The 23,916-nt window shown below is 45.9% G+C and overlaps 2 protein-coding genes and 1 pseudogene across 5 annotated transcripts in view; 1 reads left to right on the top strand and 2 right to left on the bottom strand.

The window, feature by feature from the left end:
• Positions 1 to 10,781, bottom strand: part of SDHA (succinate dehydrogenase complex flavoprotein subunit A) — a 30,201-nt gene extending 19,420 nt beyond the window's left edge. Inside the window, exons 1-3 of one of the 3 annotated variants that reach the window (XM_019438278.2) lie at positions 10,649 to 10,781; positions 3,112 to 3,201; positions 1,724 to 1,885 (exon numbers count right to left, since the gene is read on the bottom strand). In XM_019438278.2, the coding sequence (XP_019293823.1) occupies positions 1,724 to 1,885; positions 3,112 to 3,201; positions 10,649 to 10,711 (315 nt within the window). In that variant the 5' untranslated portion in view covers positions 10,712 to 10,781. The remainder of the gene's footprint in view (positions 1 to 1,723; positions 1,886 to 3,111; positions 3,202 to 10,648) is intronic. The other 2 variants (XM_019438279.2, XM_019438280.2) reach the window with 2 other exon arrangements.
• Positions 10,780 to 21,934, top strand: CCDC127 (coiled-coil domain containing 127). 2 transcript variants are annotated; one of them, XM_019438281.2, is made up of 3 exons: positions 10,780 to 10,910; positions 12,664 to 12,794; positions 20,663 to 21,934. In XM_019438281.2, the coding sequence occupies exons 2-3, from the start codon at positions 12,674 to 12,676 to the stop codon at positions 21,322 to 21,324; spliced, it is 783 nt and encodes a 260-aa protein (XP_019293826.1). In that variant the 5' UTR covers positions 10,780 to 10,910; positions 12,664 to 12,673; the 3' UTR covers positions 21,325 to 21,934. The 2 variants fall into 2 exon arrangements, with proteins under 2 accessions (XP_019293826.1, XP_019293827.1); XM_019438282.2 differs by having other exon boundaries at positions 10,852 to 10,977.
• LOC109260198 (poly(rC)-binding protein 1-like) lies at positions 17,273 to 19,390 on the bottom strand (annotated as a pseudogene).
• Positions 21,935 to 23,916: the final 1,982 nt, after the last annotated feature.

The following is a 23,916-nucleotide window of genomic DNA, read 5'->3' as shown; positions in this document are numbered from 1 at the left end:
GAAAAGGGCAGTACAGGGACAAATGTAACACTCACACTTTTCCTCCCCAACTTAAAACCGGATAACTCATCTCTTTTTGAGAAGAAAAGGCACATTTTCTGACTTCCCTCTTTTTTGCAAATGTTCCTCAATCAAGCTTCTGAGTCAAGCAGACCCATGCAGGAATTCTTTCCCCGCTTGGTGCTGCTGTGCCTCAGTTTCCCATTATGTTTCAGTTATCAAGAAAAGAGTCACCAGCACAAAGCCAGGAACCCTAACAAGACAAGCAGCAAAAGTCACAAGTTATTTCCTCCTCCTTCTCCGACCCCACCGATTGTAAACCCAAACACAGTCCTAGTAAAAACTGTTAAGTACCAGAGTAGTAGCAGAAGAGAGAAACCTAGTTTAAAACAACACTAAATACTTGGCCCAGTGCACATGTCCATGCTATTATTTTATTGCTACTATTAGTAAGAATCAGGGCCACAGACAGCTGGTCTTCCAGGAGTCCCAAGAAATACAATTTTGTTTTTCTAAAGTAATCTCAGGGCGCCTCAGTGGCTCAGTCGGTTGAGTGTCCAACTTGATCTCAGCTCAGGTCTTGATCTCAGGGTCAAGAGTTCAAGCCCCATGCTGGGCTTCATGCTGGGCACAGAGCCTACTCAAAGAAAAATAAAAAGCAATCTCTATACCCAACCCAGGGCTCTAATTCACGACTCTGAGATCAAGAGTTGCACGCTCTACTGACTGAGCCAGCCATGTGCCCCCCTCCGCCAGGAGTACACTTTAGACTTGCCCAGTCCCCACCTGTCTTATCCCCCCAATTAAACCTTACTTTCTCCAACCAGCATTCAAGTTAAGCTATCCATTTCTTACTTTTTATTGTTTTAATATTGCACTATCTGAATATACTATTATTTCTCATTATTTAGACTTATGTTTACATCCATTTTTCCTTTCAGACACAATGTAATCTTCAAAAGTATGTATTATTTATTTTTCAGTTTATAACACATAGTTTTAGAACAAAGTATCTGTGTAGCTAAGTGCCTGAAGAATGTTGCTGCATACTGAATACAGGCTACAACAGTATTTAGGGTGGCTTTTACTGGTTCCTGGAAAGTTACCCCACACTCTGCTATCTCTATGAGGAAATATGTTCCAAATACTGGAAAAAACAGTTCAATTCATTCCAGTTTTGGAATACTACCTGTATACAACCTGCGTACCACCTACAGTGTGCCAGGAAAGAAAACAAAATTATAAAATCACTGTGTTCTTTTTCATCTTACTTTTATCCTCTTCCCTAAATTTTGAGCATTTAAAGGCCAATGTTCTTCTGTCCTGCACATTCATGCCACCAGCAAAGCTCATCATCATCATACTTAACGAGGCCCATGCCAAGGATGCAGCAGGGCCAAGAGAATCAGTCCAGAGATAGGCTCATTTTAGATTGGGAAAGTACAGTGAAGACAAACTATGATGGGGGCCAGAGGATTAGGTGGGTGCTCAGAGAAGACCTGAGTGTGACTGGAACGGCAGAGCGATAAGAGGCCCCAGGAGGGACTCTGGCAGTGGGGGTGGAGGCAGTGTGGGAACACACTCCCAAGGCGAGTAAGCCAGGTGGGTGCAAGGAGCAGAAAGAGACAGGAACATGGCTGGCGTGCAGTGAGAAGGCCTGTGGCAGAAGACTGAGCACTGTTGTGCAGGCGCCAAAACCATTAAGGGGGCCCCTTTCTCTTACCTGGGCTGCGACGGTGTGTGATCTCGTAGGAAAGAGCTTTGTGACGCAGGCCGTGTTAAACCCTGCCTCGGAAAGGCCAAACGCAGCTCGCAAGCCTGCCCCTCCAGCGCCTACCACCACCGCATCAAATTCATGGTCCACTACCGGGTATTGCGTAGAAATCTGGAAAGAACAATTCACCTGTCAACCACCCATTTACCTATGCCACACATTGGGACGGTGGGTGCAGTGGAAGAGCTCAGACAAAATGGAAGAAGCGATGAAAGAGCAACCACAGCAGAGGGGCCTCCCCCTGTGCCAGGACCCAGAGTGTGCGGCTGGCACACCCCACACCGACAGGACCGAAACACAGACCCGACGAAGAGGGAGCATGCATCCTAGCACCTGGGACACCCACCATGAAGTGAAATGTTGAAAACAAGAGGTACAGCCTCAAAGCAGGGAACCGTGGAAGAAAAGGAAAGCAACGACACAAATCAAAATATTAGTTCTAAATACGGCTTTCCTACTCCATTATCCTTTCTGTTCATCTTTTTCCGTTGACAGCCATATATTCATACACATGCTTGTGTGAATCTAAGCTCATAATGCAGTATATAGATCATGATTCTCCTCCTGTGGTCAGCAAGTTTCTCAAGAAAAGGTTAATTTTTTTTTTTAATGTTTATTTATTTCTTGAAGGAGAGAGAGACAGAGTGCAAGCAGGGGAGGGACAGAGAGAGGGAGACCCAGAATCGAAAGCTGTCAGCACAGAGCCTGATGCGGGGCTCCAACTCCCAAACCGCGAGATCATGAACTGAGCTGAAGTCGGATGCTTAACCGACTGAGCCGCCCAGGTGCCCCAATATGTTGTTTTAATTAGGTAGGCACATTCCGATTCATCTGGGCAACTGCCTCAGCACTGAGGACCACCACCCTGTTTCAGGACCATGTTTGTGTGGGACTGAGAAGGTGCCAACTAGTATTCAGTAACTATTGTGAGCTTGTGAGAAAAGAATTTGTAAACAAATTTTAGTGCCTTCAGCAGAGGACAGAACAGACCCAGTAAACGCCAAGAGCCTACACACAAGTGGCTTCAGGGTCCTATGTCATCTGTCACAATGAATAATGTTCAGCGGTCACTGGTATTTTATTATTTTGCTGCTTTAAATTTTAATCTGGTTTATAGATACTTAAGAACTATAAGCAAAAAATGTTAGTAACTATGCTTACATTTGTACTACAGTTAAGTGCTATACACTAAAAATAATTAGAGCATTATTGGAACCAGAATGTTTTCCTTTAAATAAGACCTGTGTATTACTCCAATATATTGAAGACTGGCATAGATCATTATTCCTCTAAGACAAGCATATCATTTATAAGGGAACAAAAAGTTGTAAACTTACTGAATCTGAAACTTTAGCTGAAGACCTCTTATTCCCATCAATAGTGAAGTGAAAACCGCAGGTGCCTGCCTGCCATGTCGCGGGCCACTGCTGAGACAGAGATGGAGAGATGGAGAGCACTTAAGTGTCTTAAAAGAATAACAAATCACCAAAATTTCCCAAGTCATCAACCTTTTTATGCATCCAGCTGCTCCTTCACCTAGACAGCTCACCTGGGGTCCTCTATGTAACCCTGCAGGGTAGAAGCGGACTAAGGACCCAGGGCAGGCCCAAGTGGCAAGGAGTTGGCACTCCAAGAAAAGCTCTTCTAGATGAAGCTTGTCTCCAAGCAGGACACGCACAGACTCAGCAGGAAATGAAAAGGACACAATGTCACGTTAATTTCTTAATTTATGGTCTTTGGTGGACAATGGGAAACCCATCTATTTTGTGAAAGTGGTAGTTTACAATGAAGCACTTTTACTGGACCCATCATGACCCTCTTCACACTATAGCACCACACGTCTGCAAGGTTTTGTGGTTCACTGGAAAAGGCCTGGGACAGTGTATTGGGAGATCCATCTTTTACAAGAGGCTCTACTGCTTACCCCGACACTGGGTACCAGTGGGACCAACCAACCCTTCACTGTGAATGTGAAGACTCCAGGCCTAGAGATGCTCCTGCTTCACCACTCTCCACACCTGCGCTGGGCTGTAGCCACATCCCCTCTCCTCTGTCATACTCCAGGGTGCTGTTCCCTGTCTGAACACTCGTCCCTGGCCATTCCCTGGCTAATCTCTACAACTCTCCAAGTGTTGGCTTAAATGTTCCACCCTATGAACATTTACTCAAGATAATTGGTATTAATGAAATCACAGCCCAGCCTGAGAGGTCATCTTCTTTATATGAAAACCAACTTATAAGGCACGTCTTTCTGTTCTACTGACTGCATTTTAGAGGGCTACTGATAAAATGAAGTCTTAGCAATTTCATGAACAGTTTTATTTTTTTTTTTTTATTATTTTTTTTTTTTAAATTTTTTTTTCAACGTTTTTTATTTATTTTTGGGACAGAGAGAGACAGAGCATGAACGGGGGAGGGGCAGAGAGAGAGGGAGACACAGAATCGGAAACAGGCTCCAGGCTCCGAGCCATCAGCCCAGAGCCTGACGCGGGGCTCGAACTCATGGACCGCGAGATCGTGACCTGGCTGAAGTCGGACGCTTAACCGACTGCGCCACCCAGGCGCCCCTCATGAACAGTTTTAGGAATTAAGTATGTTTAACAACGACAAAGGGGATACGAGAGATGTCTTCGAGTATTCTGCAGTTTGGAAGAGACGCTATTTATTCTGTGGGGTAAAAAAACTATTCTGTAGGACAAACAAGTGGAGAATTCAGGGAGGAGAATTTGGCAAAATACAAAATGAACTCGGAGTGGTTTTGAACAGAAGGACTTTCTCTGAGGATTAATGGCCTCAGGCCAGGCTGGAGGGCTTGGCCGCTTGCAAATGGAGCAAATGGAGCAGGTGGCTCCAACCTCTGGACTTTCTTTAGCATTTAGGGGCACCTGAGTGGCTCAGTCAGTTAAGCAACTGACTCTTGGTTTTGGCTCAGGTCATGATCTCACAGCTCATGAGTTCTAGGCCTGCATCTGGGCTCTGTGCTGACAGTGCAGAGCTTGCTTGGGATGCTCACTCTCTCCCTCTCTCTCTCTGCCCCTCCCCACCTCTCTCTCTCTCTCTCTCTCTCTCTCTCAAGAATAACTTAAAAATATTTTTTTAGACTTTCTTAAGCACTGAGACCAAATGATGCCTGCCACAAATAGTTGACTTTATGCTAACAGTTCCAATTACAAAGAAGTTTCCTGAATTTCTAAGTAGATCTGAACTGATAAATGCAATATTCTTGAATTCTCCAATTTCAACTTTAAGTATATATGTTTTTTTTTTTTTGTTTTTTTTTTTTTTTTTTAAGTTTATTTATTTTTGAGACAGAGAGAGACAGAGCATGAACGGGGGAGGGTCAGAGAGAGAGAGGGAGACACAGAATCGGAAGCAGGCTCCAGGCTCTGAGCCATCAGCCCAGAGCCCGACGCGGGGCTCGAACCCACGGACCGCGAGATCGTGACCTGAGCCGAAGTCGGACGCCCAACCGACTGAGCCACCCAGGCGCCCCTATATATGTATTTTTTAATGTTTATTTATTTTTGAGAAAGAGAGAGCACAGGCCAGGGAGGGGCAGAGAGAGAGGGAGACACAGAATCTGAAGCAGACTCCAGGCTCTTAGCTGTCAGCACAGAACCCAACACAGGGCTCGAACTCATGGACCACAAGACCATGATGTGGGCTAAAGTCAGATGCTTAACCGACTAAGCCACCCAAGCGCCCCTAAGTACTTTTGTTTTTATTGACATAAGTCAACTTTTTGTCCAGTAAACGAATTTAAAAACTTAAAAAGAATATTCTTCTGCTTTAGTATAATTTTTAAATGGTAAAAATCACATCTTAACAAAGAACCAAGTCAGCAAAATACAAATGTTCATGAAATTTTAATAAAGTACAAGATAAAGGTAATAGTTCCAAAAAAGAACAGTACATTTTACAATACCAAACTGAAATCAAAATAGAAACAGAGAGCCTGTCCCAGCCCCACCACCAACCAAGTGGGAAGGCAAGCCAAGAACACCACGCAACTGTCCCACCTCATCTCCCTCAGAGCGACCCACTGGCTCCACAGCACATCTCTGAGTAATGAAGAAAACTTGAAATTGTTTGGGAATTCCAACAATCCAAATGGCCACATGCACAATTATAAAGTTGTGGTGACAGTACATGGAGAGATTGATCCTATTACAGGAATAGTTATGAAAGTGACTGACCTCAAAGAGTATATGGAGGAGGCAATTATGGAGCCCCTTGATCATAAGAATCTGCATTTGAACATTCCGTACTTTGCAGATGTTGTAAGCATGACAGAAAAAGTAGCTGTATATATTTGGGAAAGCCTCCAGAAATTTCTTCCTCTGGGAGTTCTTTTTAAAAGTATATGGGGGTGCCCGGGTGGCTCAGTCAGATAAGCATCTGATTTCGGCTCAGGTCATGATATCACGGGTTCATGGGTTCAAGCCCTGTGTCGGGCTCTGTGCTGACAGCTCAGAGCCTGGAGCCTGCTTAGGATTCTGTGCCTCCCTCTCTCTCTGTCCCTCCCCCGTTCGCACTGTATCTCTCAAAAATAAAACAAACATTAAAAGTAAGATTAAAAAAAATAAAAGTATATGAAATTGACAATAATATTGTAGTCTATAAAGGAAGATAGCTTTTAGGGGTTAATATTGCAGAAAGATTAATTTCTTTCCATATTTGAAAAAAAGGTCTTTATCTCCTTGGACTGTTAAGAAGTCATCACATAATTGTTACACCTCCAATTGTGCTCTGGAGTGCCTGATTTATTGAAATCATTGTGTGTAAGACCCATTGTGAATTCTAAACGATTTTAAAATCAAACTTGTAAAACAACCTAAGTACCATTTAGAGTCTTTTATCTATAGATTAAAAATCCCTTCATTTTCAGTAAAATGTTGTGATGTGGAATAGAAAGGTAAAACAAATGAATTTTTGTTTTTCCATTAGCTCGTATTTAGTATTCATCTTTTTTCTTGGTATAATACGAATGGTCAAAAATGTTTTTAAGACTTATAGTAGGTGAAACTTAAAAACAAACAAAACCAAAAACAGGACCACACAATCCAGAAACACAGATGACAGACACTTCTTCCTTAATTACATCTTGGGTGTGCTAAAGGCACAAGTTTATTCAGTGAAAGTGAGACACACAAATCCCCTCAGGCGATTCGTTGTAGGTGGATGTACGAGGATTGAAGGAAACAGTGCTTTGGTGCACGTGCAGTTTTGCATAACTTGTTAAAGTATGAAATGCTAATGAGGAACAGCACATTCATTGAACATTTGTTGGAATATGAGTCAACTATTTATTATGTATATTTGTCTATGTTTCCAGATTTTATGGCCACCTGAACAATTTTAATTCAGAAAACTGAAGATTAATCACATATTAAATCCTATAAAAATAATCAACATGAAAAGGACATATTATACTGTAAAGCGTCTTTTATATACTTTTTCCTAATCGATCCCATTTTTGTTCTGATCATTAAACTTACCTGCTTAAGTTGAACTGTAAAAAAGTAAAATAGTAACAGTGAGATTCCCTAAGTATTTATTTCTTCTTTCTAGGATGCTCACGTTAAATAAAGATAGACACACACGGCCATCTCAAACACTGGCAGCTGTTATAATGAAATCTTTAACAAATTGTCATACTATCTCCCTGTGGAAAATAGAATACTAGCTTTTTATCTAAATCGGATTTGAGGAGCAATTTTAGAATCTGGAGAGCCCAAAATTAACCCAATTTGTCTATAAATAAAACTAACATTTTTTGAAGTAAAACTATCAAACATTTTCCAACAGCGAAACGTAAAGAAGCGTGAGGAAATCTGCCTTGGAGGCAGAATTGAAAGAAACAGAGCTTTTAATGACATGAAAGCACAAGTGAATGACTTAAATGGTAAAAGGGAGAAAACTGAAGAGAAGGGCAGAGATATTGAAAACCTTAATCTAGCGAAGTACGGGTCCCCATCTGATAGCATTCACCTACGAATTGCAGACAAGAAACTATTTGTAAGTACAATCTGTATAATAAAAAAAAGCAGCCCATAAAGGCTCTGAAAGCGCCTTGGAAGGCCATGGGAAGAACTGAGGATGGGGGAAGATGGTTTAAGGTAACTGAGTCCTCATTCAGAGCCACAAGTCAAAGTCCAAAATGGATGAAAATAAGCCTGCACATTAGCTGGAGACATGGAGGTAAACAGCAGCGGCCAGTAACAGAAACAATTCAGAAGTGATTTCACTGGGGAACAGGTCTGAGGTTAGGAGAGGGTCTCAATCCTTTTCATTTATAAAGCCTCTGTATTCCTTGAGTTTTTTTTTTTATAACTATGTGTAATTATTTTCATTAGAAGTTTAAAGGTTTTTAAAACAGGGATGCTTAGAATACAATTCACAAGATTATCGAGCACAGGCTGTAGGTGTAGGTCCTGGCTAGAATGATCACCACACCAGGGCGTCACAGGCTACCTCACAGAACCCTCCTGAAAGAGAAATGGAGTCTATCCAGGGTCTGAACTCTGGTCTGCCTGGCTGGCACCAGATTCAGTACACTCCCCCTAGGTAAGGAGCCTTAGGAAAAATCTCTGGGACTCCAAAATAAGATGCATATCCAGATTACATATCAAAACCAAGCCACAATTTTTCCAGTGAACCAGGAAAAACATCCCACAGAATGCAGAAATGAATGCCACAGCCGTATAATTCCCCCAAAAAGGAAAACAAAAAAGGTTACCACAGTGGCCTAAATAGTGTAATTCTAGATACATCATTAAACCCAATTCAAAACAATACATTCAAAGAAAAGAAACTGACTCTAGAACAGTACTTTGGATATCCATGTTAAAGAATTTGAAAAATCTCATCTGAAGCAATTAACCAGCAACTATTTAAGGACTTTGCTTTTACTTTTCCTTTCAATACACCAGAACAGTCTGCAAATTATGTCAGTGCATTAAGATAACTAAAAATGAAACCAACGCAAAATAGGTTTGATGATTTTGCAACTTGAAAGCAGCTGTAAATATAAACTGCCTTGGAAACACCAGAGAATTGAACAAAATGAAATCCAGAAAAATTCTCTGTGGATTTTCTTCAAATTACCCTCATCATCTACTCTCCGTGCACATTTCTCAGTTGGTGATCATACATTTTGTTGTTGTTGTTGTTCTAAGTTGACGCTTTTGTTTTTGCCAATCCTAAATTCCACTACATATATTGCTTGGGGGCAGAATTAATTTCCACAGGAAAAGCTATCTTCATCAAGATAAAAAGAAGGGTAAATGCTGGCAGCTAATAGTTGATTCAACCAAGATAACTTCCAATCAAGCCAATACAAAAGTACAGGTTTACACACTCTGACCAGTGGTGCTCAGAATCTCTTTCTCACTTGCAGCTAAGAGCTCAGAGCTAGAATTCTAGTCCAGTTTACATAAAGGACAACAAGGTCATAAACAAAGGGCAGGGAGGTGGTCAAGGGAGTTCCACAGACTGGAGGGGTCTCAGTCTGCACAAGAACGCTGGGGTGACCGGGCACACACACGTTTGGCTCTTCTCCCGGCACCGCCAGTTACTGGCCACTGCACTTAACAAGCAGGAGGCACTAAGAAGTCTGCTCAGGTTTGCGAAGAATACCCCACTGCCCATCCAGCTTGTGGACTCAGAGCCCAAGATGGGTGGGGTGTGGAGAGCGGGGACCTCTGCTCAGGAAGCATCAACCACAGCAGCACGAGAAAGCACTGAAAACGTTCCCTGGCATTGGCAGGATGGCGGAGTTAACCTTCTCACATTTAACTTAATTTTTAGTGTCTGTATTTCAAAATGGAGAAAATTGCAGGTGTAATTACAGGCATAACTCCAGTCGATACTGCTGAATGCCTCGGTTCCCACTGGGATTTTCACTCTGTAATTACATTACTAAGTAGGTGGGCAGGCGGATCATATAAAAGAACCCAAACAACAACCCCTCCAAGTTTAGAGTGCTGAAATGAAACCTGAAAAGGTAGATCCTGAAGACATAACTGTAAGGAGTACATCTGACACAATCCGGTAAGCAAGGGCTCCAGAAGGCACAACCCTGACGGCCATCCACGACTGACCGGAGTCCGGGCAGACAACGCACGGGAAATCAGACTTCCGGGCGCCGTCGCCCGAACGTGGTCTGCGGTCAGAGCGCTGACGTTCTTCGCCTGGTTTTCTAATGTGCGCAAAAGGCCACCACACAAAACCCAAGATGAAGGTCCAAAAGTTGCCAGATCCCGGTGTGAAACACGGGTCTTCGCTTTCCCCGAAGACGCGCGGTTTTGCAAACAGTTGCCAGGCAAGCGCCAGCGCCGGTGTCAGACGTGCCTCCCACCTACCCTGCCTGGGGCGGGAGGGCCGAGCCCGGCCGGGTCCTCGGGGCTGCTGGCGCCCGACGGACCGTCCCCAGGGCGATCGGCACAGCGCCCGGCCAGCGCGCGCCTGCGGTTGCCGGCCCGCCTCCGCCGGAGATCTAAGGGCGCTTTTGGATTCAGAGGCCCGGGGCACCCACGGGCCGCCACCTGTCAGGGTGACCTCGGGCAAACACGCCTCCCCACGCGCCGAAGGCTGGGGCGGGGGCGACCTTAGTACTCTGGGGAAGGGTCCCCGGGGACGGCAAGCGGGGTCATGACCTTCACCGGGACGCGACTCGCTGGCTTCAGAAGGAGTCCCGCGGCCCTCCGGGTCGGCCCCACTCCTTCGGGCGGCCTCCTCACCGCATCCTCCCCGAGACCCTCGCGACCTCGTCCCGGTCCGGCGCCGGGGGGACTCGGCGTCCGCTCCGCCCCGTGGGAAGTCCTGCCCCTCCTCGGCTCCCCGCGCCCTGCCCGCCCCACGGCGCCGACTCACCGCCCTAGTCAGTGCCAGGCGCCGGGCGCCCAGCAGCCGCGACACCACCCGGACCCCCGACATGTCTGCCTTACACGGTGCTGTCCCACCAACCCCCGCGCCAGACTGCGCCTGCGCACCTAGTAGCGCCCAGGCCCGGACGAGGGGACACCGCGCCTGCGCACCACGCCGCGACCCCGGGGCGTGAGGGGGTTTCGCGCCTGCGCACAGGATCAGACAGTGGCGCTAAACGGATCCGGGGCCCGGCGCTCCCCGCCCGGGGGTAGGTCGGAGGGCCTGTCCGTGATCGAAGCGGGACCAGGGCCTGGGCTGCATTTGGGAGAGGCTGGGTGAGGTCGGGGGTTCCGGGAGTAGGTTGCGGTTCCGGGGGTAGGCCGGGGGCCTGAGGGGAGATCGGGGGTTCCGGGGGTAGGCCGGGGGCCTGAGAGGAAGTCTGGGATTCCGGGGGTAGGTCGGGGGTAGGCCGGGGGCCTGAGGGGAGTTCGGGGTTCCTGGGGTAGGTTGAGGTTCCAGGATTAGGTCGGGGGCCTGAGGGGAGGTCAGGGGGGCCGGGAGTAGGTTGGGGATCAGGGGTGTCGGGTGTTCCGGAGGTAGCTCCGGAGGGTGGCCAGGGGTAGGTTGCGGATCAGGGGTTCCGGGGGGCAGGTCAGGAGGGCGGGGGTGGCGCTGGGGTCGGAGTAAGGCAGGGCGCCAGGCTGTGTTCAGGGATTCCGGAGATAGTGTTCCCGGGCGCGGTCGACTCGGGGCGGGGGGCTCCAGCGGTGGAGAGGGCAGCTCCCGAGGTTTAAGTGTCTTCGCCAAGTCGCCTGATTTCGCCTCAGATTTAGGAAGTGTTTGTAATTTTCGTGTGTGTTTCTGCAAGTTACCTGAAATCTTTTGTGGAAGGAGGTGGCATGGGAAATCAATAGTTTTAGTCGTTTAGTCGTTATCCTGCTTTTCGTTTTGTATTATTAGCATCTTTTTCGTGCACAATTTTGTGCAATATAATTTCGGATTATTTTACTGAGTAAGTTTACAATGATCCATTCCCATTTTATTGGCATTTAGGTTGTTTCCAAGTCTTTGCTAGTACTAAATAAGACCATAAAGAATACAATTGTGTATAACCCTTTGTCTTTATTTAGGATTCGGCTGCTTTTATTAGGATTGTATGTTTCCTCAGGCCCTGTGCCCCCCCCCCCCCCCCACCAAGTGGACTTTACTGGCTTGAAGGAAATGAACACTGTCCTTCCCAGCCCTACTTTGAGAGTTTTGCAGTTTAGTACTTTCAGATAACTAGTTTTTTGTTGTATAGTACCACAAACTCCTTAACATAATTTTTTTGGCATTTCTTTATTGCCAGTTAGAATTCTTTATCTTTAGATGTTAAGTATTTATTGAAAACCCCATTAAAATCTTTCGAAATTGAATTAGAGTCCTTTTTTCCTGTGTTTGCTTTATTTCTTTTGTAATCAGTGTGTATTATTTGTGGCCATCACATAGAGATAAGCTGAAAGTCTCATTGCTCTATTTTGTGAAAAAGCCCAACCTCCTGTGGATACTTAGTAAATTGGTACATTTCATACTAACATTAGACCCCAGGCTAGTTACTGAGACACAGCATGAGCTCTAAGTGTGGTGTTTGTGGGGAGGCAGGAGAGCCTTCCTAGCCTGTTCCCATTTCCCCAACACACCGCCGACTGGACCTGTCAATGTCATTCATTTGCTGAAGCAGCCAGTGGTTTCACACCTTCCTACTGATAGTCTTTGTATACAGCCATACTCTAAAGCTTGTCCGCGTTAGAGACCTTATCTCTTTCTGCTTCTACTTCACTTGTTTGGGACGTGTCTTTGCCCCCACTGTATCATGGGGAGTTGCTATTGTCTGAGGCCTTGTTGTTTTCTTCTTTTAATCCTGTAAGACTCAGTGCTATGTGGCTGGCTCGTAGGTAGAATTGAGCCAAGAGGATGACACGATTGTGCCAGATGTATTTTATTCCTTTCATGTGATTAATGATTTTATTATTCACTTCAAGGTGTATCTCCATGAATAATTTAAATGACCCTCCAAATTGGAATATCCGGCCTAATTCCAGGGCTGATGGGGGTGATGGAAGCAGATGGAATTATGCCTTGTTGGTTCCAATGCTGGGATTGGCTGCTTTTCGTAAGTCATGGTTTTCCTAACATTTGCATTTTGGGGACTGAAAGTGTGGAGCCCAAAGACTTTGGCCTTTGGGCACGGACAGATGCCAGTGTACATTCTAGTGTTATCCATACAGTGAGTCTTGAGCAAATTACTCAACCCCCTGAGCCTTGGTTTCCCTATCCGTTGAAGCTAGCTAATCATAATTACCTCGATGCGTTGTGAAGGCTAAATAAAACAGGATATTCAGAAGCATTGTGTGTGGGGTGAGTTTTAGTAACTGTTAGCTCCCGTTTCAGACTTCACTGCTCTGAAGGGGGCTCTCTTGCTTCAGTTGCCCTCATAAGGACTGACAGGGAAGAATAAATAAAACAGGCATAAAAGAAAACCTTTTTGGTTGTCTTTAGAAAATCAGCCTTTGGGAGACTATCCATTCAGCCTCTGCTCAGCCTTGGCCACATTCTTTCTAGTTTGATCTGACTTTGTACCACTTTGGGGAAATGACCAGTTGCCAGTTATAAGTATTCCAGCCCTTAGCTTTTATTTTCCACTACAGCGATACATTTCCCGATGTTCAGGAATTGATTTTATATTTTGTCATATCCCACAGTTCTGGGTTGGCAGTTAAGAATATGAGAAACTGAGGGGCACCTGGGTGGCTCAGTTGGTTAAGCATCCGACTTCGGCTCAGGTCATGATCTCACGACTCGTGAGTTCGAGCCCTGCATCCGGCTCTGTGCTGACAGCTCAGAGCCTGGAGCCTGCTTCAGATTCTGTGTCTCCCTCTCTCTCTGCCCCTCCCCTGCTTGCACTCTGTTTCTCTGTCTGCCAAAAATAAATAAATATTTTAAAAAATTTTTTTAATTAGAAGAGAATATGAGAAACTGAATAATTGAATGGAAGAAAAGTCCAAGCTGCCCTCTATTAGCAGTGGTACTTTTTACGGAGTGTCTTTTTATGTGCCTGGATTTCTCAGGTCGAAGGGCTTACCATAGAGGAAGTGAAGGGTGAGGAGAGTAGCATTTATCAGTTGTTCACTTATCACCTGTAATGTTGACTGTGCCAGGAGGCTAATTAAGACCCATATTTGGCATTATAATTTCTAAACTATGTAATAATATGTTACTGGAGAATCTTTATAAGAATGCCAAGTTAAAAGTTTTCTCATGTCATGTTACCTAAACAAGACAACCAAGAAGAAAAGGCACAGTATTCCATGAACCTTGTCAGGGACAAAAAGCAACATTTCAAAAGTCCGAGATGGCAAGAACCTCAAAAGTAAAAGTTGTTATGAAAAACTATAAAAGTTAACGAGTCTGGAAAACAAAGGGAACATGAGAGTCCCTCCAGGGCCTGTCCCAGCCTCAAAACTAATTAATCGTAGTTAGTCAGTGTAAGGTTAAGCCTTCCAATTCACTCACCCTAGCCACAGGCAACAGGTAGCGTTCCTGAGGGTTAGGAGTGCTTTGCAAGATGGCAGGCTTCTAAGTGGCAACACCCTTAGGGCTGGGTTTGGGTCTGCCCAGGCTCTGACCTAGAAGCTGGCACTGTGCAGAACACTGAATCATAAAAAGCATTTGCTCTTGTCAGCCTCCCTGAGAATCAACGGTTAGTTTTTTTAGAAAAATGCCAAAATGGGGGCGCGTGTCTGGCTCATTCGGTTGGGTGTCCAACTTCAGCCCAGGTCATGATCTCGCGGTTTGTGGGTTCGAGCGCTGCATTGGGCTCTGTGTGGACAACTCAGAGCCTGCAGCCTGCTTTGGATTCTGTGTCCCTCTCTCTCTACCCCTCCCCCACTTGCATTCTCTCTCTCTGTCTCTCTCAAAAATAAGTAAACATTAAAAAACTTTTTTAATAAAAAAAAAATGCCAAAATGTTTTCCCAAGTGGCTGTACCATTTTGCATCCTCAGCAGCAGTGTGTGAGTGATCCAGTTTCTTGGCATCCTCAACAGCGTTTGGGGAGGTCACTGTTGTTTTTATTTTACGCCCATTTTAGCTTTAATTTGCATTTCCCTAATGGCTGATAACGTTGCCTTTTCCATGAAGTGTCTGTTCCAGTCGTACAGTGATTTTTTAGTTGTGTTGTCTTTTCGTGTTGAGTTTTGAGAGTTTTTACTATATTCTAGATTCTCATACTTTGCGAGGTATCTGGTTTGCCAGTATCTTCTTCCACTCTGTAACTTGTCTTTTCGTTCTTTTAACGGAGGCTTTCACAGAGCAAAAGTTTTAATTTTGATGGCGTCCAGTGTGTCACTTTTTCTTTCATGGGTCATGCTTTTCCTCCTGAGAGCTCTTCACCTATCCGTAGATCCTGAAGATTCTTGTTTCTTGATAGTTTAGTCTTAACGTTTTGCACGTAAATCCACGATCCGTTTTGAGTTAATTTTTTTTTATGAGTATAAGGTATGAGATTTAATGTTTTCTTTCTTCCTTTCCAATCTGTTTGTCTTTTATTTCCTTTTCCTCTTTTTTCTTGCACTGGCTAACGTTTACAGGCCTCCCTTGAGAAGTTCCTATCTTAGAGGAAGAGCGTTCAGTCTGTACCGTTAAGTGCAATGTTAGCTGTGGGTCTTCACAGGTGTTCCTTTTCAAGGCGAGGAAGGTCCTCTCTGTTTTTATGTTTCTTTCTGTGTTTTTATCATGAATGGGTGTTCAGTTTTGTCAAATGTTTTTCTGTAGCAATTGATAGGATCATGTGATTTTCTTCGTTAGACTACTCATGTCGGATTACACTGATGGGTTTTTGAATATTGAAGCCGTCTTACATTTTAGGAATAATCTCCACTTGGTCATGCCATGTAATCCTTCTCACACATTGTAGAATTACATTTGTTAGTGTTTTATGTCTGTGTTCATCTGCATTTTATTATTTTAGCCATTTGTCGGGGTTCTCCCTTCTCCACACTTTTTTTCCTGTGTTTTTTTATTTCATTTATTGTGTTTTTCAGTTTTAAATTTTTCATTTTTTTTTTTTTTTTATCTTCTATTTCTTTGCTTAGGCTGTATATTATCATGCCTGCTTTAAACTCTTTGTCAGGTAATCCTAACGTCTCTGTCATCTCGGTATTGGAATCTACCAATACTCTTTTTAAATTCAATTTGAGATATTTCCGATTTGGGGTATGGAGAGTGATTTTTTTTTTTTTGTTTTTAAACTGCTCAGTGGGGAAGAGGATGCTATTCTTTTTTTTTTTTTTTTAACGTTTATTTATTTATTTTGAGAGAGCGTGAGTGGAGGAGGGAGAGAGAATGCCAAGTAGGCTCTGCACTTACAACACAGAGCCTGACCTGGGGCTCAGCCTCACAAACCATGATATCATGACCTGAGGTGAACTCAAGAGTCAGACGCTGAACAGACTGAGCCACCCAGGCACCCCTGAAAAGCGATTTTCAACTGAAACCTGTGCATTTTGGCTGTTAGGAGCCTGACGCTTTATTTGGACATTTCGTGGCAGGCTTCTTGGACAGGCCTCTGGCAGGGGAAGGGTGGTGCTGCCGCCTCGCTCTCCGCTATGGATGCAAGTCCGGGCTCTCCACTCGGCCACTGGTCCACAGATGCAGAAGGAAGGATCGATCCCCTCATTATCACTGGGCAGGAGGTACAGCTCCCCCAGGTCTCCACCAATGCTCCCTGGCTGGGAGAGGTGGGAGGGTCTTGTTACTCCCCATTCTCTGGGGACATGGCGCCTCTGACACCATCCCCCTGAGTGGGAGGGGTACCCATCAGCCTCCACTCCAGCCAGTGAGGTGGGGATGGAGCCACAGCGACTGTGCTGTTTGGTGGGAGTAGAGTGGTTATTGTCCAAGCTCTCTGTCTTGCTAGGCCACCTTCCTAGTCCTTTGGCCAGGGAGAGCAGACTTTTGCTGGGGCTTTTTAAAAGGACGTCTTCACCGTTGCCATTTCACCTCCAAGTCTGGGATGTGTGAGGCAAATGAAACTCCGGGGGACTCACCATCACGGTGTTCCTTGGGTGCCAAGGTCCCTGGCCAGTCTGCCTGCGGTTCTCTACCTTCAAGAGTCTTCTTATGTTTGTTGTATGTACGATGGCCAGGGTTTCTTTTTCTTTTCTTTTCTTTTTTTTTTTTACAGAACTAAACTGAAATTTATTAATATTTCACTCTTAACATTTCTTATCAACAAATGAAATTCACGAGCCAAAAACCCAAAATAAAACTAAAAAGAGAGAAAAGCATATAAAACTAAATCTTGATCCCAGCGTTAACAGTTGAACAGAGAATGTGATATTTAAATTCTTAGCACATGATAGAGCCTGGGTGGCTCAGTCGGGAGTCCAAATTCAGCTCAGGTCATGATTTAGTGGTTCATGGGTTCGGGCCTCATGTCAGGCTCTGTGCTGACAGCTCAGAGCCTGGAGCCTGCTTTGGATTCTGTGTCTCCCTTGCTCTCTGCCCCTCCCCCACTCTTCTCCCTCACTTTCTCTCTCCCTCAAAAATGAATAAACATTAAAAAATAATAATAAATAAATTCTTAGCGGATGATAAAGTTGTGTAGAAACTAAAGACTTACAAATTATTTGAAACCTAGAATCACTGACCAGACGTTACACAGTTGGATCACGGGAAAACAGCAGAGAGGGGTTACGAGTGAACCTACACTGTTCTAGCTGCACCCCATGCTCTTCTCAGAGGAAAGCCTGGCATTGATTAGATAGTGGGCCAGACTAATAACTGGCAGCAGAACCAGTGATAGTAATCTGCTTAGCAGAAGAGCCTTCCACTGGATTGGCAATTTTGATCTGGGCCCCGGGCATCTGGCAGATCTCATTAATGCTGGCGCCTTGGCACCTGATTATGCAGCCAATTATTTGGAATGGTGAGTTCATGGGCAGTTTGAATAGATGCATCCAAACTTGCCCAATAGCCTTTCACCTCTGGAGAGCTGGAGTGAATTCTGGCAAATCCAGTCCCGCCGTGCATCATGGCAAAGTGAGACTATCGTCTTGCCACCTGGTTTGGCTTGGCCAGATCAAGCGGAGAAATGGCATGTTGTCCTTGAATTGAGTATGCATCTAGAGGTGGTCCCTCCAGGTCATGGGTGGCATGGGGGTAGCCCACAGACTCGCTGCACCGATCTTAGCTGTCCACACAGATGACTGGAGAGCCGGCTGGCATGGGCTGGTACAGAGTAGTGATGACTCTGCCTTGGACAGACGGGGAGAGTGTCTCCAGCATCACCAGACACATCTGCTTGACACACTTGGTGACAGGCTGCAGCACACCAGTGATGGTAATGGCACGCTCGGTGGTTTTGGGCAGCATGCCCCTCGCCGCCTGGACCTGGGGCCCCCAGGGTGTCTGTCTTATATCTGCCTTTTCCAGTCAGGGAGCCACACTGGGTAGCTGGCACCACCAGCCTCAGGGTAACTGGGGGCCTACTGGCCACTATGCTGTTGGTCATGGAGCTGTTAATATCTTCTTCCAGCATGTCAATGATCATAGCAAAGGCCTTACAGATGACATTGGTGGGGCGGGTGGAGTAATGATTCTGTCTGGACAATTCTCCTCCCAGGTGTTGATCTGATGTTCATACGCCACTCTCCTCATGGATCCTCTTAACCAACTCCCCTTTCTTCCCAACGATGCTTCCTATTTCCTTTCCATGCGTAGCAGCCAAATGGTGAGAGTCACATTTAGTTCACTTTTAATCACACTGGCGTCCAAGGGGAGCAGCGGGTGGTGTTCAGGGGAGTTCCCGGGTTTCTGGCAATACTCAGGAGGAAGAATAGGAAAGAGTACTTCTATATCTTTAAGCAGGATCCCCAACTTTCTTCTCTGCCTTCTGAAACTGGGACTGCAAACAGTTTTGTCTAGCCAGAGTCCTAAGGCAGAGTTCTCCAAGATCAGACCCAGACTGAAGGTTTCTCGGACTTCCAGGGCGCCTGGGTGGCTCTGTTGGTTAACCACCCAACTCTGGTTTCAGTTCAGGTAATGATCTCACGGTTTGGGGGTTTGAGCCCCATATTGGGCTCTGGCTTACAGCATGGAGCCAGCTTGGGATTCTCTCTTTCCCCCTCTCTCTGCACCTTTCCTGCTCACTCACTCTCTCTAAATAAATATTTAAAAACAAAAACATTAAAAAAAAAATTTCTCAGACTTCCATTCTGCCTCCACACTTTCCTCTGCACACCTCCCTGGTAATCTTACCTATATGTGTCCTATCCCTGTCCCATCTCTTCATGGAGGCCTTCGTGATTCAGTGCCACCTACCCCAAACTTCCCAGTCATCAGCCTGCACCGCGTGGCCTGATGTTCAGTTCTGTGTGTTCTGTATCAGTCGCCACTTGTTCTGTGTTTCAGTCGTGGTACTTTTATTAGATCATACCTGGATTAAGGCAGGAGTGGCTCCCTGACTCTGGTTCCCTCCTTGACCCTCTGCTCTCTCTTGCACCCCCAACTCTCTACTTCTTATGAGCGTCTGTGAGGACTTCTGTTCAGCACCTGCTGACGTCCAGAGTCTGCTCCAGCTCCTCCTTGACGTAATCCCTGCAGCCCAGGCCTGTCGGCTCCTGGAAGCAGTCGGCTCAGAACACGTGGTGCCCGCTCCTGCCCCTGTTTGTTCTACCTACAGGGACCTTTCCTACCAGCTGCTCCTCATTCTTCCAGACTTGTGCCCTCCCTGACTGCACTCCACGCTGAAATAGTCCTTTCCTCCCCTGTTCACACATACCTCTCTGTGCTGATCAAATGGTATTGTAACTGTTGCTCTACTGGTCACTTCCCCTGCCTGTGAACTTGGGCCAAAGGAAGACATAAAGATGTGCTTTCAAGTGTCAGTTACCAAGTGAAATAGGACTAGAGGCTGTTTTTAGTTGAGGAAGGAATACATTTGTTTCTATGCTTATAGAATTGGGGTGGCCGCAGGCGTCATAGACCAGTGAAGATTCCCAAGGGACCTGGGAGAAGGAGAACCAAATGGCGAGGACACCAGCTTGAGTGCTGGGGGATGGAAACCCCCAGAGAACCTCCCCGGGGCTGAAATTTGTCCACACAGCAGAGGGCAGAGGCCTGGCTGCCCCTCGGTCTGCCCCATGTTTGTGACGTTCGAGTTTCCCTGCTGGGGAAAGGGGGCCAGGCCTGTCTTGAGGTTGAACCTCTTACTCCACCTTATTTTTATGCACCCCTCGTCAGAATAGAAGCAAGCCTCTTGGACTTCAGCTGCTTACTAGTGATGACCAGGCAAGGCTGAGTGCACTTTGAAATTACTCAGTTCTGTAATCACCAGCCAACAATACATGAAGCATAGCTATATTGACTTTTATTTATTTATTTATTTATTTATTTATTTATTTATTTATAAGTTTGTTTATTTATCTTGAGAGAGAGAGAGTGTGTGCACGCGCGTGGGGTAGGGTTAGAGAGAGAGGGAGACGGAGAGTCCCAAGCAGGCTCCGTGCTGTCAGTGCAGAGCCTGACACGGGGCTCGAACTCACAAACCACGAGATCATGACCTGAGCTGAGATCAAGAGTCGGACACTTAACTGACAGAGCCACGCAGGCGCTCCGAACTTTTAAACCTTGCCAGTAGCATATGCACTGTAGTCAGAGTGGGCAGTGGCGGTGGGTTTGAGAGCAAAAGAAAGCAGTGGTAGATTTTCTTTGCTGTAGGAGATGAGGCTGAAAAGGGAACTGTCAGCAGCCTTGTCACGCTTGCCTTTTGGGAACCCCTGTCTGATTTTAAGATGTGGACTTTGCTTGCTATGTGGTTTCATACCAAATGTCATCTGTATCTCTCAGGGCTTAAGATTTTATTGAAATGTTGTTCTTAGCTGCTTTATGCTTTTTTGTTTCCATGCTTTTTAAAAATAAAGCTTCTAGAACTTCAACTCTGACTTTTCATTAAATGTCTCTTCTAATTTATTGCTGTCAGGTTGGATTTGGTCTAGGGAGTCCCAGAAAGAAATAGAAAAAGAGAGAGAAGCGTACCGTCAGAGAACGGCTGCTTTCCAGCGGGATCTTGAAGCGAAGTACCACGCCGTGATCTCAGAAAACCGGCGTGCGGTTGCTCACTTGTCTTTGGAACTTGAAAAAGAACAAAACAGAACAACTAGTTACCGAGAAGCCCTTATCTCTCAGGGGCGCAAGTTGGTAGAAGAAAAGAAGCTTCTGGAACAGGAGCGGGCTCAGGTCATGCAAGAAAAGAGACAGCTGCAGCCCTTGAGAAGCACATACCTGAGCTTCCTGGAAAAGGAAGAAGACTGGCAGAGGAGGGCCAGGCTTGTGCTGAGAGAGTTTGAAGATGCTCTTACGGAAAGACAGAGCATCTACTGCAGCCTGCTCCTCCCTCGCAGCAGGCGGCTGGAAATAGAGAAGAGGTTACTGGTCCGGGCATCCGCTGACCCAGTTGCCGCCGAGCTGCACATGGCAGCCGGCTTGACCGACATATTTAAGCACGACACATACTGTGGCGATGTCTGGAATACCAACAGACGCCAGAATGGGAGACTCATGTGGTTGTATCTCAAATACTGGGAACTGATGGTTGAACTGAAGAAGTACAAGGCGGTCGAGAAAGCCATACTAGAGAAGTAGGGCAGGAGTGAGGCGTGCCTCTTCACCGCGCTGCGGCATTTCGGGGTATCATTTTCTGGTTTCCTTCTGCTACGTGCGCGTGTAGCACTGTCGACCGAGTGTTCTTCCACTCCCACCACCCTCTGAGCGGGACACAGGGTCCCGCTTCCTTGATGCTTTTCAGCTCTTAAAGATGCAGTTTCTCAGGAGGATTTTTTTTAAGCTGTAATATTTTATTAGGCTGAACAGTGTAACCTCATTATCTGTGCTATAGGGTAAGATTGTTTTTAAGAAAGTCAAGTACAGTACTGATTCTCAGTAGTGTTCTGTCTGTTTTTATCACTCCGTAAATAAATTCTGTTTTCTCCTCCAATTTTCTCTTTCCTAGAATTATAAATAAAAGTTGTCAGGTAACAGAACTGCCTAATGATGATGACAGAAAATAGTAATATTATTGAGGATTCATGCTATTGTGAGGGTCTCTCCCACCAAAGGGAAAGAAAGTGTTTCCTGTATTCAGTTGATAACCTTGGTATGTGTTTTGCATCTGGCTTGTGTCCATGTTCAGTTAGCACATGCTATGTATTTGCAATGACATCTAATAAAAACACTTGCCATATAAAAGCAACAATGCCACTTACGTGTGTAATTCTTCACTCTTTATAAAATGTTTTTGCATAGATTATCTCCCGTTTCGCCACAAACTAAAAAAAGGTAGGCACTCGTGGTCCATTTTTCACAAAGCTAATGTGAATCAGCCTTTCACACATCGCCCCATAATCCCACCCCTGATCTTAGCAGTACATGGGAAGGGTGTGTAGCAAATGCAGCAGCAGGAAAGGCACATGGGACCAAGTGAGGAGCTTATGCAGCTTCCAGAGTCATCTCCCAGGGGGGTCATGGGCGTGCTCCCCTGTCCCCCACACCGGCAAGGACTATGAACTGTCACCAACCTGGGACCCCAGAGACAGCCCAGGGTCTGTGTTGAGGGCTGGTCATGCGGGTGCCCTCTGCCCGGAGTCCCAGACTGCAGACTCGCAGAAGGGAAGTCAGTGTTACCTCAAACTGCACAGTTTAGACACTGGGCTGCTCTTACTGGTCGTGGCAGGGGGGCCCTCCCCAGATCCAGGTTCCCTGTGCCAGCCAGGGACCAGCCTTGCAGCAGTCCTTTGGAAGACCTGTGGCCTCCCGTACAGGCGAGGCAGCTGCGCTAGGGTCAGGAGAGGCTGCGCGGGCAGTGTGGCCCCGGAACTGCCGGTAGCTTACACCCAGTTGCTTGGTTGTGAGAGGCCCAGGAGCAGCTAGATTGAGGTCTGCTTTTGAACCCTGTTTCCACCCAGCCTTCCCGCCTGTCTGTGGTAGGGAGACAAACTTTTACAAATGCAAGCTGACAAAAAACAACGTTTAATAGCAGGGGAATATCACGAGCTGGATTCGGGCTAGGGACCAAGTTTTGCCGAGTACTTAGCGGCACTCTGGATCTGCGTCATTTATGCTTGTGTGTGGTTTTGAATCACTGGGAGCATTTCAGACATGAGAAAGTGGCTCAGAGCTGCAGTAAGTCCCCCCGAGTAGCCGGGGTCCTCCGCCCCAGGCTCTGCTCTTAGCTGCTGTGCTCTGCGCAGGACAGTTGCCTGCTTCTCTTCTCCGGCGACTCCTAATGTCACCTTTCTGCTCCATTGCCACTCCTCGATCCAAACAGAAATAACTTATTCAGGTAAACCTGAACTAAAAAACTCTGGTTATTTGTATTTGCCGGTGCGTTATATCCTTGCCTGGAGTGGTGTACATTCAGTCTTACTCTGATTTTTCAGGTGTCCTTGCATGAACCACTTAATTCTTTCCCCTTGGTTTTTTCTTTAAAATGAGGAAAGTTCAGCCAGCCATTCGGCAGGTAACTTTCAAGGTGAATTATTAACCCTCATTTTCTAATATCCAATGTGCTCTCAGCCTAGCCTCCGATAGCTCGATAACTACGTTCAGATAATTCAAGGCAGTTTAGACACTGGCTTGATACTGCAAAATCAGAAAGACAAACTTTCTACAGAAAGTTATGTTAGGCCACGTTTGCATCTTGTGGCACAGCTGCCTTCCATTAGCAAGTTTCATTGAGGGTTAGTCTGATGCCATCCCTTTTTCACGCTGATTTTTTATTAGGCTCGAAATGTTTACACCATGCCGTGCCTATGTGATGACTTCACAGATACAGCAAAATATGTGTGGACTAAGAGGCTACAGTAGAACATTACTGAAAGAAAAGGGTTTAAAACAGGAAAAGGATCGGAGCCAGGAGCTGTTTGATACGTGTGCAAGATTTGTGGGGACTTGAGAGTCAAACATCATCATTTGTCCCGGCTGCTTTCTGGAAGTTCTCAGACTGACGCTCCTGTCCCTGGAGGGAGCCTGTCTCTGTGGCAGTCAAGAAGAGGGGTCATTTCACAGCCTGTGATTTTAATTGATTTGGGGACACCAGGTTATTGGGGGTGGGGTTGCAGTGATTTCCACAGGAAGGGCTTGGACGGGGCAGGGGCGGGGCTGTGTTCAGCCTCTGCTTCCTGTGGAAGTGCCTACTTCAGTGTGCTTCACTTTGGAATAAAGTTGGAAGGCACAGCG

This window comes from Panthera pardus, unplaced genomic scaffold (assembly GCF_024362965.1).
Source record: "Panthera pardus isolate Hobbes unplaced genomic scaffold, ASM2436296v1 HiC_scaffold_2, whole genome shotgun sequence".
Classification (NCBI taxonomy): Eukaryota; Metazoa; Chordata; class Mammalia; order Carnivora; family Felidae; genus Panthera; species Panthera pardus.
This window is presented reverse-complemented; position numbering and strand designations above follow the sequence as displayed.

Coding starts and splice junctions, on each gene's coding strand:
- CCDC127 (XM_019438281.2), top strand. CDS start 12,674: ATGAATAATTTAAATGACCCTCCAAATTGGAATATCCGGCCTAATTCC. Junction 12,795..20,662: donor GCTGGGATTGGCTGCTTTTC/GTAAGTCATGGT, acceptor TATTGCTGTCAG/GTTGGATTTGGTCTAGGGAG.